Here is an 18,078-nt window from a genome sequence, read left to right as displayed (position 1 = left end):
GCTGGGGAGGGCAGGAGGGCAGGAGGGCAGCAGCTGCCCATGTCCCCTGGGAAGGGGAGGCTGTGAGTCAAACCTGGGCTCCTTGTGTCCTGGGGCAGATACAGCCCTGCACAGCTTCCGTGTGTTGGGTGGGCTCCTCAGGAGGGTTGCTTCTGGAGCCACCCCGTGTTGGCTTGAGTGTGAACCCTGGTGGGCTGGTCCTGGGTGGGCACGGAGAGGCCTTCTCCTCTGTGCCCCCTGCATGTGCACACCTCCCCTCCCTGCTCCAGGCTGCGGGCCTGGCCATCATGGGTATGCCCTGTGGCGCCTGAGGGAGCAGCTCCCCTTTCCTGCAGCAGCCAGACCCTGCCCTGCAGGCAGCAGGGCTCAGAGCTGTGGCCAGTCCAGGCCACTGAGAGAGAGGCTTGAAGAGGACCCTGGGAAGGACGTGGACTCTGTGGATGGGAGGGGTCACGTCTGGGGCTGGCTCCTTCCTCAGCAGCTCCTTCCTGTCCTTGACAGCCTCCCCCTCTGCCCTGCACCAGGGAGCCCATGGTGGTCCCAAACCCACAGACCCAGGTGCCTATGCAGAACGGGGGCAGGGTGGCCAGGTGGTGGCTGGTATAGGATGGGTCACCCCCTGCGAGTTGTCCCCGACTTCAGGCCCTCTGGCAGCTCCCCTGCAGTCTGCCTTGTTAGCTCTAGGCGAGTCCTGCCATAGTCCCCAGAGCTTCTGTTGGTCACAGCCCTGCGTGTCCAGTCCTTTGCTGTGCAGACCCCGACCCAGAGCCTACACATTGCCATAAGGACCTTTCCCACAAGCTCCTCACCGCCCTTCTCTCCAGGACCGTGTCATTCTTCCCTGTTAGCTCTCCCCATCCCTGTCCCTGTGCCCATGGCTGGCCCTGATGCAGAAAGCATTTGTGCTTAGCCTGACATGGCCTAGGCCCTCTCTCTCCACCAGTCCACCAGGCCTGGCAGGTAGGAGGTGGAGCTGGGCCCCCAGCATGGGCGCAGTGAGGCTTAAGAGCATAAGATCAGACCCCTCTGTCCCTGGCCTGTGGACCAGCCTTGGGGTGCTTGGCCACCCTTGCCCTGTGCAGGAAGGAGAAGTTGATTCTATTGCCCCTCCATTGGCAGCCCCACTGTGCGCTATGACCATCTCAAGCCAGCAGGGCACCTCGTGGGCAGTTTGCCTGGAAGCCAGTCCCCTTTTTGCGACTCGTTGCATTCCTTTGGGTATCCTAAAAATAAGCTTTTAATTGGCTTTAAATTAATGTTAAAATTAAATCTAAATTGAATTGTAATGCATCTTTAGGCTAACCCTGAGAAATCCCTCAGTCCATGTGTATACAGCCGAAACCAAAGAAAACCAGGAAACCACACACCAGGCTCCACATCCTCCACACACGGTGCAGAATTAGTGGTAAATGCTGAGCAGAAGTCCAGCTTACCAACTCCAACGGGCCCTCAGGTGGGAAATGGACCAGGAGACCCTCCTTCGAAGGCCAGATAGCCTGGACAGGGCGGGCACTCGTGCCCCACAGAGCTGGCTGCTTTTCCACGCAGCACTCAGGACTCAGTGGCACTTGGGACCTGCTGGCCAGAGCAGGGCTTGGGAGTCTTCACGCCCGAGTCTGCATTTCTGACTGTGCAGACCTTGTCCCCATGTCACCATCTCCCCTCGCCTGGAGCTCCCCTTGCCTTCCTGAAGGTTCCACCTCCTCTCTGGGCTCCCGGCAGGGCTGTAAACCACCAGAGGCTGTCTCCTCTCTGTTATAGTTAGCTATTGCCGTATGTCAGATTTTCCCCAAATTCAGTGGTTGAAATGGCAGATGCTAATTTCACACTTTCTGTGGGTCAGGAATCTGGGACTCCCTGTTGGCCAGGGCTGTGGGCATCTCCAGGTTCAACCGTGGGGTCCCCTCTAGAGCTCGTTCCTGGCCATTGCGGGCCTCAGGATTTTGCTGGCTGCGGCTGGAGACAGTGCCTGCCCACGGTCCCCTCGGTCAGCAGTGCACTGCCTGGCAGCCGGAAACCAGCCTGTCTGTAACCTCCCTGCGGGGTGGCGACCCTCACATCGGCCACAGTCCGTTCATGGAAGCAAGTCTATGTGAAGGATTGCATAAAGGGGCAGTTTGGGGGCCATCTTGCTTCTCTTGTGGCTGTAACTGCCCACCCTGCCCTCTGGCTACTGGCTGGGCAGATGTCCCTGGGGGATCCTGTGGCCAGGCCAAGCCTAGAGCTCACTGAAAACCCCTAACGCTCCTCCTCTGCCCGTTCCAGCTCAGGCCCTGGATGTACCCAGACTGCCCTGCGTGTCCTGGCACCCCATATCCTCCCTCCTGTCTCCAGACCCCACATCACTGCTGCACCAGGGTGCCATTCTGGACCTCCCCTCCGTGTGGGGTCCCCTGACACTTGCAGGGCATCCCCCAGCCCCAGGGCACTGGTGTCTACCACAGGCCCAGCATTGTCTTACCCTCTGGGGGAAGCAGATTCCCACCTGTGCCAGAGGATGGAGCAAGTTGGCCCCCAAACAGCAGAAAGGTCCTTGTGACCCACTGCAAGATTGAGGGCCAGGGATGCAGGTCAGAGCACATGGGCCACCCATGGCTTCTTCCGATTCCAGGCTGGCCTGAGGTAAGAGTTGGTGACCCTGGCACAGTGTGGGCATTCAGAGACTCTCTAATGAATGAGCTGGGATTGAATTTCACTCTCTGGACAAAGCTCAGGGCTCGTGCTGTGGCTGGACAACCAGGGGGTGTGCCCTCTGGTCTGGGCAGCACTTGCTCCAGGTGTTTTGTGCCAGCTGCTTGCTCAAGTAGGGTGCTCCCCAACCCCCCTTGGGTCAACCCAGGCTCTGGGGCAGACTCTTGGTAGCTCCAGCCCGCCCTGGGCCCAACGTCCCAGGGATAGGAGCTGCCCTGAGCCAGGCCAGTTGGATCAGAGAGGTCTGAGAGTCACTGTGTATCCAGGGTCAGCCATGGGCCTGCAGACTCTGAAGAGTTCAGGGAGGGACGCTTCCAGGGATCTCATTCTCTCTGGGCAGCCGCAGCCCTGAGCCTCGAGCCCCCACCGGGGATCAGCCTTGTACCTCACACCCCCTGTCATTCCCGCCCACCCCCAGGTGGCAGACCTCAGCGAGGTCATTTGCTTGCCTGATGGCCACCTCTGTACTGGTGAGGCACCCCCTTGCCATGACCAGCCCTGCAGTGTAGGATGGCAGGTCTTCTCTGCCCTGTACAGGTCCTGTACAGGGTCCACACAGGCTGCTCTCTGGGCCCCACTTAGCTAGTTAGCTGCAGCCCACCTGAGTGCCCGCAGGCCCTCTTCCTGGGGGTTCCTCATGGTGGGATATGACTTGCCCATCCCAGAAGTGCCCCCCATCCTGCTCATAGGAGTTCCAAGAAACACCGTACGCTTTCCCTTCTCCGCATTCTCTCTACTTTTAGTTGACATGGACATGGTACCTTTATCGATCTGTTTATTTATTTTTACGTGGTGTGGAGGATGGAACCCAGTGCCTCATGTGCAAGGCAAGCGCTCAGCCGCTGGGCCCCAGCCCAGCCCTGTCCTCCTTCTCTTGAAGCGCAGTCCTTGGGAGTTCTGGAGCTTGAGCCCAGGGCCTCACACCTGCCAGGCCAGCGCTTCACCCCTAAGCCCCCTCTGCAAGTGCTACCTGAGTCAGAGAGCAAGACCCTGGGACGCCCTCCTCCTGGGGAGACAAAGGTGGCCATCACCGTGCTCCTGCTCTGGGCTCCCTTGCGGCCTCGGCCATCTCTGCCTCTGTGCCCACGTCCCTACATGGAAACCACTGCAGGCCATCCGGGTGCCTCTGGGAGGAGGTGAGTGCTAGTGTCCCCAGCTTCCAGGCACAGCTACGCATTCTCTTGAGAAGTCGTCACTGTTCTCTGACAGTCAGTGGGCGTCTCCTGTGCTCTGTCCCTGCCCCTCGGCCGCACGGCACTTCCTGCTTCAGTGCCCACCTCGTGCTCTGTGTGTGCCAGCTGCGCCTCTCACTGGCCCTCGGAGTCTTCAGGTGTGGGGACGCCAGAGGCTGGGTGGCTGTCCCCAGCCAGGAGTGCTGGACTCAGGCAGCCACTGCCTAGGTCTCCCTCTGGCCACCTTGCCCAGGGCGTCCCACTCTCCGGCCACGAGGCTCACCCTGACCTTGACCGTGCCTTTGTCTTTCTTCCTGGCTCCTTCCCCTCCTGCTTAACCAGGGCCCAGTTTCTTGCTCCCTGGGCTGGCCTGGACCCCTCCTCATCACAGAGCCCAGCTGCCCATCACAGAGCCTAGCTGCCCATTTGGCCTGTTGCATGCACAGCTGGGTCCTGAGTAGAGGGCTCCAAGTGGGCGGGGGGATTCCAGGGAGCAAGCTTCCCTGGGAAGGGGGCCAGACGCACTTTTCAGGGGTGGCTGGGCTGGGTGCGAGGTGGGCATTGAGAAAGAAAGTCTGGGAAGGGCAACGAGTCCCCCTTGAAAGGGCAGCACTGGAGTGTGAGTTGCTAGGTGACTGGAGCCAACTGCACCTGAAGCAGTTAGCTGGGAAATGAAGACAGGTTGCTGGTACTGGCAGCAGCGACCTGGAGCACCCCTTTACCGACTAGTGTTCCTCCTAGCCCTCCAGGGCGCTGCCTATTCGGGGAGTCAGGTGCCGGTGCCGGTCCTGCTCCTGAGCTGGCGTGAGTCCTCACAGTGGCCAGAACGCTCTCTTAGCCCGATGTGGTGGCTGACCCCATGACGAGAACGGTGACCACCACGAGCGTAGCAGACCCTGCCTGCCTAAGCTAGCCGACCCAGACCAGCATCGGTTCCACCTGGGTGCAGGGTGTGGGGTGCCTGTGTGGGCCAGAGCCTTGCCAGGTGTCCTGGGCCGGTCCTCAGATAGCCCCAGGCCTGTGCAGGCTGGCCTGGGTACAAGGTGAGGTGACTGGAGGACACGCTGGCCTCTGGTGGAGGGTGCACCCAGCCCTGACACCCAGATGCAGGGAACCCTGCACTTACTTTGTGCAGCGAGAGGCCTATGGGCTCAGCAAGCAAGAGGTCGAAATCTGTCCAATTCTTGGTGCCATGGAAATGGTCCTTGTGTCTGTGGGGCTGGGTGACCACTGAGGAGGCCTGGGCCAGGGACCTGCGCTGGGGCCACAGCCCAGGTGGGCCCCCGAGAAGGGTGGGGTTGGCAGGCGAGGAACTGAGTGTGCACCCAGGTCTGGGGGCTGTGACTCCCCCTGCTCTGGCTGCGGCTGCAGGCCAGGTGTGAGACTTGTGACAGAGGGCTGCAGGCCTCACCTTCAGGCAGGCCCAGCTGGGTGGATCTTCATGGAGGGCATTGGGGGTGGGGAGCCCACCCCAGGGGGCCCCAGGCCTGCACCTCTCTGCTTCCTTAACTCCTCAGCTGCCCAGGCTCCGGATCCTTTTCTGAGTCCTGGAGCCAACATCGCCCTGCTGCAGTTGTGGGCAGGGGTCAGTGCACCATAGGTGGTCCACTGGGCAGATGGAGAGTCCTACCTTGTGCAGGAGAGCAGGGTGGGTGCCCAAAGCTGGACCAGAGCCTCCAGTGGTCTCTGAGGGGACCTGCACTGGGGCGTGTGTTTGCACACGCTTGTGTGCTCCTGGGTAGGTGAACCTGGGTGTGCCTTTGTGTGGTGCACTGTGTGGGTGGAAGTGTGTGTGTGCTTGTGCACTCCTGTGCACAAGTGCTGATTGCATGAGACCTGACGTTTGGTCGGCGTGGCCACATGCAGCTGCTGGCCCACCTCTAGGCAGCGGGAAGGACGTGTGTGCTGGCCTGTAGGGTGCTCGTCCCGGCTGTGGCGGCAGATCCTGGGGGTGCTGGCCCACCACAGCCAACTTACCACACCCTGCCTGTGCTGGGGGAGGTCCTAACCACCTGCCTGCTCAGGGGAGGGAGCAAGGGACACAGGCAAGGGATGACCAGGGAAGACAGGCGGCCCCTACACCCCGCCTGCCCGCCCTGGGGACACTCTGAGTCACTCGGGGAGGTGGAGGGAATCCAGGGCCGCCCCAGTGGGGAGCCTTGGCCACCCCGCCCCCCTGCCCTAGCCAAAAGCTAAATTTACCCTTTTAATAAGAACCAGGCGTAGATGTGATTTTTCCTTTTCTTTTATTAGTTCTGGGCAGAGGTGGTTGGCCTGTCCCTGTCATGGCTGCCTCCAGTCATTTCCATGCTGGCTGGGCTGGGTGGCCCAGCAACCACAGAGCTTTCCTATTATGGTCTGAGAGGGACTTCCTTTGGGCCATGGGGACTTTGGAAGGTGCTGCTGGGCTGTGGAGGGGCTTCCCAGGGATGTGCTCACACCCTCCCACCCCCGCCCTATATCCCACGCCCACTGGCCCACATTCTTGGCCTCCCCCACCCCTAGCCGTGGTTCTAGGCCCTTCCTGCGTCCCGCCTCCCTCCTTCCTCCTGTTCCTCTCTCGCTGGGCTCTGCTCAGCCTCCTCTTCTCCAGCCACCTGTGGGGAGTTGTGGACGGTGGCTGTGTGGCAGAAGTGGCTCAGTGTGTGGGGTGAGCGGTGCTGCACAGACTGACACCTGGTGGCTGCAGCTCAGACTCAGGGCGGGGACAGCCCAGAGCTAGAGGGTCTGTGGGCTCCTGAGGGCCACCCACGAAGGCTGCCCCTGTGGGGGCCTAAGATTCAAGAGGGCTTTCAGCCTGGGGAAGGCCCGTCCTGCTTCCCTATGTTAGAGCGGAGATGGACCCCTCCACGTGGCTGGCTCTCCTGAGGCCACGAGACTCGAGGCCACTTCCTGCCCAGAGAGCTGGCCGGAGAGGCTGTACGGGAGAGAGCTGGCTCCCAGGAAGCAGGGGGTCTTGGGCTGCAGTTTGGGGTAGACTTGAGACAGGAGGCGGGCGTCGCTCTACCACCTGTGGCCATGGCAGGCAGATGAGGTGGGCAGACAGGCCCAGAGCCTTTCCAGTGCCTGCCCCGGCCAGTAAGGGGATTATGCAGGTGGAGGCCTGACCCTGGGGCAGTAGCGTCTTCAAGAACCTGCCTAGCCCATCTGCCCTCATGCCCAAGAGTGGAGTCAATTACAGCTTGTACCCTGTAGTCCAGCCAGAGCCTATTATACACCCAGAGGGTGCACGCTTAGAGCTACGTGCACGTCACGTCACTAGTCACAGACACACCCGGAGACAAGTGTGCCCTCTTGGAGACACACCCCACGTGAATTCACACATAGTCCCTATCCAGGGGTGGGTGTTTTGTTTGTTTTGGTTTTTTTTTTTTTTGGTGCTGGGGATTGAACCAGGAGTGTTCTACCACTGAGCTACAGCCTATGCTTTTTATTTTTATTTTTTATTTTGAGAAAGGGTCTCACTAAGTTGCCCAGGCTGGCTTGGAGCTTGCAATCCTCCTGCCTCAGCCTCCCGGTTTGCTCAGACGGGCCTGCCCACCCTGGATCTGCCTACATGTACAGCACACACCCCCGTGTGATCTGCTGGGGCCCCAATGGAATCCAGTGGTGTGGGGGTGTCCCTGCCTGGGTGGTGTGTGTCACCGTCTCTAAGGCCTCCCTCATAGCAGTGTCCAGTTTCCTGGTTCGAGGTGAGGATTACAAAGTGGCCCGCCCACCAGGGCCTGGCATCCTCTTCCGTGGCCCCTCCTGCTCCTCCTGGGCAGCCAGATGGTCAGATGCCTCCCCCTGCCTCCAAGCAGGCTGGACCTAGCCTTTCTGCCTGCATCTAGGCATCCCCGAAGGAAGCCTGGGGTGGATGTCCTCCCTCCCATTCTCTGGAATGAGAGGAATGCGGGGCAGGGCGGGAGGGGGTGTCTGTCCTTCCTCTGATCCTCTGCTCCCGGTGGGCTTGGCTCTGAGCAGGAAGGAGCTTTCAATGCCCCCTCATTCAGGCTGCCCACCACACCATCTCTCATAGCTCCTGGAGTCCCCTGGGGAGAACAAGGGACAGTTTCCCTGGGCCTGGCAGAGCTGGGTGTCCCCAGTGCCTGAACAGCCCTTCAGGGAATTGGGGGAGGTGGAGCAGGAAGCTGGTGTGAGGGAAGAGGGGAGCCTGAGCGGGTGTGAGAGGGAGGGTGGGAGCTGGCGCTGGTGGCGGGTGCAGCCGCCAGACGCAGAGCCAGGGAGGCCCGTGCCAGCAGCCCGTCAGCTGGGCTTCCGGAAGCAACAGGAGCCCTGAGAGCCTGGAAGGGACTTGCTTCTCAGGAGCTGCCGCCATCTCATCTCAGTGAGCCTCGTGTTTTTTTTTTTTACAACCCATTTCACAGTTTCCAGAAAGGAGGGTGCTGTGTCAGTGGCTCACGTAACTCAAAACAAATGCTTGTCCCGGAGCTCTGCCCCACCCCTCTGCCTGCCTCGGCTGGCGTCTCGCCCGCAGAGCCGGCTGCCTGGAGGAAGAGCCGGGTGGACCAGCGGAGCCCTGGCCCAGCCTGGTGTGCTGGCTCCCCAGGGCCCTTGGACAGGGGCTCTGGACAGCCAGCCGGACGGCGGAGGCAGTCCACAGGGGCCCCCAGGCGGGCATCTTCCCCAAGCAGCACATGGCTCCAGTGGAGCCCACCTGCACCCTCTAGCCACCCTGCTGTGGCAGGTGGGCCCGGCAAGCAGGGGGGCTGGAGGAAGACCCAGCCCCCACCCGTCCTGCCTGGGCACGGCTGCTGCCTCAGCCGGTGCCGCCTGCGGGCAGCTGCTCCCTGAAGTGGTCCTAAGTCAAGGGCCTGGCGGAAGGGTCATATTCTCAGGGTGCCGGGGACCCCAGCCCAGCCCTGCCTGCTGTTCTCCCAGCTCTCCTGTTGCTGGCAGCCCTGGAGTAGCCCGGGGTCCGGGCGTGACTTGTCTCCGTGCAGGCTGGCCGGCCTTGGGTACGGGACAGTTGGCCTCCAGGGATGGGGCTGTGCCTGAGGCGCCAGCGGCCCCGGCGTGTCAGCCGGCCCTCCTGGCGTGCTGGCTTCCGGAGCCGTTTTCTCAGCCAGCCTGGCGCCCGGGCCAGGCCTCTGTGGTGTCCTGGGCAGAGCTGAGGTGGCCGGGAGCTGGGACAGAGCCGGCCCTGTATCCAGGGCTGCGAGCCGGGCAGTGGGGTCAGTTGGTGGGGGCTGATGTGAGGCACAGATGGCCTGCCTCAGTGGCCTGCCTGTAGCACTGCATTCAGGTCCCTTTCTGGGACCTGTGCCGGACTCCTGTGCCGAGCGAGGGAGAACCCAAGGCACTGGCCTGGACACACTCCAGGGGCCAGCACACCTCCTCAGAGTGAGCACTAGGCACTAGGCACTAGGGCTGTGGACCCAGACCCACCTCCTGTTCCCTTTTCAGTCCTGTGGTGGACGTGAGATCTGGGATCTTGGTGGCCTGAGGCATATAGGTCTGTAAAGTGCCTGGCGGGGGAAGTGCCAACATAGTTGGTGTCAGTTTCTGGGTCCTGGCCAGAGGGGGCTCAGCCCTCTCCACTGCACAGGGCTCCTGCTGTCCCTTCCTGGACAGCACTTGGTAGGCAAGGATTTTGCTGACAGGAAGGAGCCTTCAGGCTAGTTCCCGGCCAGAGTTGGCCAGCGGCTCTGGGCTGGCCAGGGCCCCGGCTGACCAGGCTCCCAGGCAGCCACTGCACCAGTTCTGTCTGGGGTTGGCACTGGTCAGGAGGAGGGTCTGGGGAGGTGGCAGCCCACAGCTCTGCTGGTTGGGAATGCTGCCACCACCCAAGTCCTTAGAGCTAGAGGTGACAAGACGGGTGTAGATGCCCTGTCCCAGGCCGCCCAGGCGGCCTCAAGGCGGCCTCAAGGAGTCAGTGGTCCCTGCCCTCACCCCAGGAGGCTTGCTGCCCGCCAGGAGAGTGCTGTGGGATCTGCTCCCAGGCCCAGCGCAGGGGGATGTCACCCTGTCAGAGAGGCAGTGCTGGGGCAGGGGGTGTGCAAGGCAGGATGCGCCCGCCCAGGCGTCCTGAGGTGCTGGCCTGCTGGCCGGGGAGTGAGAGCCCTTGGCAGCGGCCACCCTTACGGCCAGTTTCCAGGGGAAAGGCCGCCTGGTCCCTGTATGGAGACATCTGGGGCTCTCAGGCGGACTCAGTTCCGCGTCACCTGTGCCTGGATGAGGGCAGGGTCCAATTCCCTGTGACTCTGGAGACGCGTGTGCACCTGAGAGGGGCACTCGGCTACGTTCTGAGGGCAGTGGGGCCTCGGGTGGCTCTGCCTCCTTACTTGTGCTTTATTCTTGAACCTAGTGCTTTATTCTAGTGAAACGGAGACCTTTCTGTGGTGAGGATGCGAGACCCAACCCTTCTTCAGTAGAAAAGGGGAGAGAGGAGTGACGGTCCCTAGCAGACGGCCTGAGCCATCTGAGCACCCGAGGCCAGGCCCAGGAAGGGCACTGCCTCCCAGCCTCCAGGTCCTGAGCTGGGCTCCCTGCCTTAATGGGTTCAGGGAAGCCAGCTGTAAAGAGACTCCCCTAGAGGGTCCCAGCCTGGGAGACAGGCTGGTGTGGAGCAAGGAGGGCCCTGTCTAGAGGGGCCAGCTGTGGGTCTCCTGCCGTAGCAGGAAGTGCAGCCTGTTACTGGCATGTTCCCTGCCCTCGCGGAGCCAGGGTGGAGGGCTGGCCGGCCTGTGGTGCAGTCCCCCAGGTCCCAGCCGTGGGGCTGCCTCCTGTAGTGGCATCCGAACAGAGGATCAGATCAGCGAGAGCCCCTCCTAGGACCAAGATCCCACTTCTGGGTGGAGGCACAGTGGCCTGAGACCCCAATCCTGGACTCTGGCTTGGGGGCCCCAGGCCACCCAGCAGGCCCACCCTGACGGCCCCAGGGGGCTGTGGACGGTGGCATGGTTTCCTGCTGCCCCTGGGAGCCTTGGGAGGGGCTGCTGCAGAGCCTCGGCTTCCCTGGGTCTGCCTGCAGTGTGGGGTGCTCTCGGTGCAGGGTTCCCAGCCGAGGGCCTGGAGAGATTTTTTTCTCCAGACCTGACTTTTGGACTCTTGGTTGCTTCCCACCATCCTGGGGAGGAAGGGGTGGGTGGGGCTTCCCTGGGAGGGCCGGGATGGGAAGGCCTGGGGGACTTGGGGCGGGCCTGGGCGGGCGAGGAGCCTGCAGCTGGGCGGCCACACTCATCCCGCAGGCATGCCCCCCAGGGTCCCTGAGCAGGGCAGGGAGACCACACTTCCCTTCCCGGACCGAGTCCCCTCCCCTGGCTGGACACGCCTGTGGTCTGGCGGGAGCCCCTGGCAGTCCCCATCCTGTGGTCTGGGAAGTCCCTGGCTCCCAGGCACCTATGGCCTGCTCTTCCTCTCCCTCATAGAGGCCCTGGCAGCCCCCTCCCCACCACGCTCACTGACCCTTCCTCTGGGGCCTTGAATGGGAGAGGCCCCTCAGCTGCTTGGCCCTCTTGCTCCAGGGTGAAGGAGCTGCCGTCCGGCCGGGAGCTGGAGAAGCACAGTGCTGCTGCCAGGGTCCCGTGGGGCACCCGCCTCTCCTGGCCTGGCTGCCTCTCTGCTGAGTCACCCAGTGTCTGGGAAGCTCCCAGGACCAAGCCAGGCAGAATGAGGCATCACAAATTCACCAATTCCCCTGTCTCCTGGGCGGGAAGCAGTGCCCTGGCTCACCTTGGGCCAGCCCGCCACCTTCCTGTGCCCAGAGTTCCTCCATGGAGGGCCTGCCCTCCATCTCACGCCCCTCTCAACCCTGGGATGGCCCAAGCCAAGCTCACTGCTCAGGGACGGAGGTGGCAAGGTGCCAGGGTACCCGCCAGGGTGGGGCCGGCAGCGCAGCCTAGACCACCCACCAAGCCATCCTGTGTGCAGAGCACTCTGTGCATGTGTGTCCTATGTGTACATGAGCCGTATCCATGGCGACTGGGGAGACTCAGCCTCATCCTGCTGCTGGACCTGGGCAGAAGGAGCAGGGTCGCTGCTGACCGGGGGCAAAGGATGCGGCAGGCTGCCAGGCAGACTCTGGAGGCTGGCCCAGAGCCAGCAGTTCTCCGTCTTCTGAGCTCCCAGGCTTCCCAGGACAATGCCAAGTGCTGGCTGGGCCCAGGAAGTCTCTGGCCGCTGCCTAAGCCCCAGACAAGTGCTGTCTGATGCTCAGTGCCAGCCTGGCAGGGCCTGACCCTGAGCAGCCTTGAGGGACCTTTAAGAGCTGATCCACATAGCTGTGTTCTCTCTCTGTCCTTTCCATCTCATCTTCCCTGTGACTCAGTTCCTCCCCGGCTCACCTGGGACTGGATCACCCCTGTATAGCTAGCTAGTCATTTAACTGGACTGGGAAGAAGGATAAAGACCCGCCTTTGGAGAAAGGCCCTGCCTCTCATGCTGCCCATGAGAGTGTGGAGACCTTTGCACCCACAGGGCTGGCCTGGGACTTTCACCCTTCCAAAGCATTCTGCAAGGGGCACCCACATCAGAGAGGCTTTGGGGCCGCTGCTGTGGCCTAGGAATATCAGTGTGCCCTGCCTCTGGGAAGGGCTGCAGGGCAGTTTATTCCCCTCAGGTCCTGAATGCACCTGGTCAGCAATGGTGGTGGTGACATGGTGGTGGTGGTGGAGTAGTGGAGGAGGTGATTGTGGTGGTATGTGGTTATGTAAATGGTGGTGGTGGTGGTGTGATTGTTGGAGGTGGAGGTGGAGGTGGTGTGGTTGTTGGTGGTGGTGGAGGAAGTGTGATTGATGGTGGTGGTGGTAGAGGTGGTAGTAGAGGCAGTGTGGTTGATGTTGGTGGAGGTGTGGTGGTTGGTGGTGATGGTGGTAGAGGTGGTGGTGGTGCTGGTGCAGGTGGAGGGAGCATGGTAGGTGATGGTGGTGGTGATGGTGGAGATGGTGGTGATGGTGGTGGAGGTGCAGGTGGTATGGTTGGTGGTAGTGGTAATGGCAGTGGTGGTGGTGATGGTGGTGGTACTGGAGGAGGTGGAGGGGGTGTGGTTGGTGGTGATGGAGATGGTGGAGGTGGAGGGGGCGTGGTAGGTGATGGTGGTTTGATGGTGGAGGTGTTATGGTTGGTGCAGGTGGTGTGGTTGGTGGAGGTGGTGTGGTTGTTGGTGGTAGTGGTGGAGGTGATAGTGGTAGAGGTGGAGGAGGCGTGGTAGGTGATGGTGGTGATGGTGGAGGTGGTATGGTTGGTGGAGGTGGTGGAGGTGCAGGTGGTGTGGTTGGTGGAGGTGGTGTGGTGGTGGAGGTGGTGTGGTTGGTGGAGGTGGTGTGGTGGTGGAGGTGGTTGGTGGAGGTGGTAGTGGAGGTGGTGGTGGTGGTGGAGGTACAGGTGGTGTGGTTGGTGGAGGTGGTAGTGGAGGTGGTGGTGGTGGTGGAGGTACAGGTGGTGTGGTTGGTGGAGGTGGTGTGGTGGTGGTGGAGGTGGTGGAGGTGGTGTGGTGGTGGTGATGGAGGTGGTATGGTGGTGGTGGTGGAGGTGCAGGTGGTGTGCTGGTATTGGCAGTGGTGGTGGTGGAGGAGGTTGGCGGTGCAGGTGGCGTGGTTGGTGATATTGCTTGCGCTGGTGTCATAGCGGCAAAGGCTTTACAGTCACAGGAAGGCGTCAGTCCTAGGGCACCTGAGTGAGGTACAAGGAGGCTCAGGAGCATGTGACTGTGTGGGCCCGTGAGGGAGCTTTTCCTGCCATTGACTTTGTGGATCTTTGAAGACAGAGGCCCGGGGAGCTTGGGGCCTGGGAAGTGCCTGTGGAGGAGGGCTCCTTGGTGGTGGGTGCTACCCTGTCCTACCCACAGCTGCACCTAGAACTGCTGCCCAGACTCACTCTGCCCCTGTGTCCACAGCCAGCAGCCGCCTGATGGGAAATTCTCCGGCCTCCTCTTTCATGGGCAGCTTCCTCACCAGCAGCCTGGGCTCAGCAGCTGCCACACATCCCAGCGGCCCCACCTCTGCCCCCTCTGAGCAGGCCTACCGTGGCTCCCACCCTGCCCCCACCCAGGTCTGGTTCTCTCACTCCCACGAAGGTAAGTCAGTCCTGGACCCTCAGCGGCACCCCAGGAGCTGCCAGCGGGCCATGGGAGTCCGGCTGGTGGAGGCACCGAGGGTGCCCAGGAAGCCCCTTGGGGAGGTGGTAATTGGTTGGGAAGGTGGGGGGTGGCTAGGCACCGGTCCTGGCCAGATGTGTGCTCCAGATGGGCAGAGAGAAGCAGGGGCTGGCAGGGAGGGCTCCGGGGCCAAGGAAACGTGCAAGGCAGCTGGGCGGCCGGACTGGGCTGTGCCCTCGTCATGGGCTACACCCACTCTCCAGGCCTGCGGAGGCGTGGGCTCCAGATGTGCCATCTGGGAGGGAGGGCCAGGGAGGAGAGAGCTGTCGGCAGGCATCGGCTGCTACCCTGGGGCCCTGCTGAGGACCACGAGCCCCTCCCAGGCCAGCAGCCTCCCTGCTCTGGGCACGCCTGGTGGATACCTGTCGCTCTCAGACTTCGTGACCAGCGGGAGGACCGCTGGAGGCCCTGCTAGTTCCCTGAACTCCCCGGGCCCTTCCCAGGGTGGATGTGCCTACTGAGTAACCTGAGGGCTGCTCAGCACCCTGTTGCTATGGCGAGTGCTCCTGGCCCCACGGTCCCCGGTCCTGGAGCGGTTGGTGCTCTCAGCTGTGCTGTCCACCACGGCAGGCGAAGGGTTAAGCCCCAGCTGGCACGCGGGAGGTAATTGCAGTTGGCAGCGGGCACGCTGGGCTCTTGCTCCTGGCACGGGTGCCGCCGTAACTCAATGACTGCTGCGCTCGGGCGTCGTGTTTACAGAGCACAGCGGACCCACACACCGCGCCACCGCCCGCCCGTGTTCCAGGCAGGGAGATTAGCGCCCGGCACTGCTGGAAGCCAGAGAAACCTCTCTTTGTGCAACAAGAAAGGGGCTGTTTTCCAAACAGGACAGGTGACGAGTGAGGGACAGTTGTTAAAATAATCTGGGCTTTAGGCGCCGCTCGGAGTGCACATGTTGGGCAGGCGATAAGGAGCAGCTCCCTTCCCGGGTGGAGGAGAGGCCAGCAGGGTCCTGAGGACCAAGTGGGCATAACCGTGTCCTTGGCCCAGCCTCACCTGCACTCCTGCTTCCAACCCTGGCCATCCCAGCAGCCTCCTGAGGGGACACCAGACTCCCTGGCCTGGTGGGAGCCCAGGCCCTGCAGGCATTGCTCATCCCAGCCGCCCACCCCCACCCACCCCACTCTCCTTCCAGCCTCTTTTTGTCTGCTGGGCGTCTCCTGGCCACAGCATCTGGCTCCCAGGATGTCTGTGGGAAGGAGAAGGGTGGCCTGGCAGAGGAAGCAGGCAGGGGCCCCCGCAGCAGAACTCAGGGCCACTGCGGGCACACTCCCCACAACAGACAGCATCCCCTGGCCCGGGAGTGGAGCGGCCCACCCCAAGCCCTGCACTCCTCCATCCCACCCTTGGGAACCCCACCAGCAAGGAGGCCGTTTGTGGGCAGCGCCACCTGCCCTGGAGCTCCGTCTTACCCCTGGGGGTGGCTCAGGGCAGGTGGACGCACAACGGCTTGTCCGCTCACTTCCCCTCCAGCCAACGGCTGCCTGGTGGAGTCGCTCAGCCTCTGTGGGTTCTACCTTCCTGCCCTGGCCCAGGGCACCTGTTGGGATGGCCAGTGTTCAGGGGGCTCTCTGGGGAGCCCAGGCCTTGACTCCTGGGTGGTGGCTGCGCCAGGCCTGCCCCTGCCCCAGTCAGGTCCTGCTTCTGAGAGGCAGCTTCTCCATGTCTGGAAGAGGGCTGCGCTCCTGCAGCCGACCCTCTGCCAGCCGGGGTCCCCCTCGGGCCTCCTCCAAGACTGTCCACCGTCCGTGTGGTCAGGTAGGGAGGGCGAGCTCAGGCGGGTTCACGCAGCAGAAGCAGAATGTGCCTGGGCCGCCCTCGAAGTCCCCGTACACCGGGCGGTGCTGCAGACAGGCATGGGTAGGCAGCCGTCCTGCGCCGGGCGGCTCTCCCGTCCTGCATGCTCCCTGTAAGAGTGGTGGGAGGAGTCCCCATGATCTGGGGATGGGGCAGCCATGCAGACCTTCCAGGCTGTGCCTCAGTTTACCCTCTCACGGCCCCTTCCTGCCTTCCGTTAAGCTCCCCGCCCTGGGATCCCCTCCCGCGGGGGTTCCCCTGCTCTCCACTCCCCAACAAGCCACATGGTGCAGGCCGGCTGTGAGCTTGCTCTGCGAGCAGAGGCCAGGGCGGGCGGGGCCCAGCGAGTGGCAGGCTGGCTGGCTGCCCTGGCGGCATGCCTGGCTGCTCGTTTGACTGGGTGCCAGCTGGCTCCCGCGTGCCGGGGCCTGTTTCTCGGCCGTGTGTGTTCAGGAGGGCGGGGGGCAAGGCAGGCAGGGGGCACGCGACTCTGCCGAGGAGCAGGGCCTGGCCAGCGCGGTGGGCTGCCTGGGCGGTCTGCTTTGAGGCCTGGTCTCACCCTTGTCCCCGCTTCCTTCCACGGCCCCCGGGATAGGCAGGGAGGCAGGTGCCAGCAAACAGTCTGCTGTTCCCTCTCTGGCCCTGGGGTCTCATGTCAAGGGCAGGAGGGCCGGGGAGGGGCTGGCAAGAGGGACCCCACTGGGGGTAGCCTCAGGTGCCCCCTGCTCTAGGCAGGGCCCCCCAGCCAGCCGGAAGCCCCCCACCACCACCACACCATCTGCAGGGCAGCTGCTAGAGCGGGGGCCGGGGCTTCCTGTGTCCCTGGAACAGCTGGGGGTGCAGAAGACACCCCGCAGTTGGAGGAGTCGCCCCAGAACATCTGGCCTGGGGTGGGGCCCGTTGGTTCAGCCCCTAGGCCTCCTGGTCCCACTGCGCACCCCAGACCAGGGTTTCCACAGCGGTAGACCGCTCTGGGCTTAGGGTGGGGTGGGCAGCGGAACTGGCCGGAGGCAGGGGTGAGCCACTGTCCAGCCAGCCTGTGCTGGGTGGGTCAGAGCGGGTGTGGGTGCAGCACAGCTGGCCCTATTGTCAGTGAGTCCCTCCCGCCCTACCCCCAGCCGCCTGCCTGGGACCACCCACAGGCGATGAAAGGGGATTCTGTTCCTGAGGGGGTGCTGGGGGCAGGAACCAAGGAGCTCCCACAGCCAGGCTACTCACGGTCTCTTGTGCCACCTGGAGGGGGCCGTGGGCACACATGCCAGTGTTGGCTGTCTGCCTGGTGGCCTCTTGGTCAGAGCCACCCCTGCCCCAGTGGCCCTTTCTCCACAGGGGTCTGGCCAGGTTCCAGTTGGGGCAGGGGTCATGGCAGGAGCCAATGAGCATGCCCCTTTGTGGCGGATCCCACAGCCTCCTGCATCCTGCCAGCTGTCCCTTTGTCACTCTCTGTCCCCTCTGAGGCCCTGGACTTGCTAGGACTTGGGAGTGAGTAGGATCCGGAGTGTGTCTTTGAGAAGGACAGAGTCCTAGCAGTGTCCTCCCACTGTGGTGGGCCAGAGGTTCCTGAGGTCCCTCAGCACCAGCCCTAGAACCGCACCTCTGATGGCTGGTCCTGCTCTGGCCCCTTTTCTGGGGCCACCTTCCTCTCTTGCTTGCTTCCTTAACGGTGGAAGTGTCCCCTGGTCCCAACCCCTCCTTTCCCCTCCGGCCCCCGCCCATGCCCACAGGGAGAAGCTGGCCGGTTGGAGAAAGCTAGTCGCTGCAAGATCTGGGGAGAGCAGGGGTAGAGGGGCAGGGGAAACTCCCACCGACCTCTCTGAAGTTTCTCCTGGCCTTAGGTGGCCAGTCCTCCCTGCCCCTGCCCTGTGCCCGCAGTCCCTCCTGTCTTGGCCAGGAGTCTTGGCCAGGTTTCTGGTGTGGACTGAAGTCCACATGCCCAACTGTGAGGGGCTAAGCCTTCATTCCCTCTGTGAGCCGCTGATCAGAACAGCCATTCAGAAGCAGCTTGACTCAGAACCAGGGCTGCAGTTGGCAGCGCAGGTCCTTCTCTCCGGTGTCCCCTGCAATGGCTGTCCTTTGTGGGGGCATCAGCCTTGATCACCAGGAGGGGTCTCCCTGGGATGGCATCCCTGGGTCTGATGGGGGTGGCTCCCCAGAGGTGCCCCTGTATGGTACTCATTGGCCAGCGGAGTCCCGGGTGCGATGCCACCACACCAAGAAGGGTGTGGCCAGTGCAGGGCCCAGCTGCCGTCCTGCGTGCTGGCCAGAGTGGGGGGCCTCACCCAGGTTGCTCTTTGAGGATTCTCAGTTGCCTTCCCCAGC

General features: G+C 62.8%; 1 protein-coding gene across 1 annotated transcript in view; it reads left to right on the top strand.

The window, feature by feature from the left end:
* The window catches only part of BAHCC1 (BAH domain and coiled-coil containing 1), a 61,287-nt gene that overhangs the window by 14,171 nt on the left and 29,038 nt on the right, over positions 1-18,078 (top strand). The window contains exon 3 of the mRNA XM_079133415.1: positions 13,702-13,881. Coding sequence (XP_078989541.1) covers positions 13,702-13,881 — 180 coding nt within the window. The remainder of the gene's footprint in view (positions 1-13,701; positions 13,882-18,078) is intronic.

This window comes from Sciurus vulgaris (assembly GCF_902686455.1).
Source record: "Sciurus vulgaris genome assembly, chromosome: 3".
NCBI lineage: Eukaryota > Metazoa > Chordata > Mammalia > Rodentia > Sciuridae > Sciurus > Sciurus vulgaris.
Note: the sequence above shows the minus strand (reverse complement) of the source record. Positions and strands in the feature narration are given on the sequence as shown.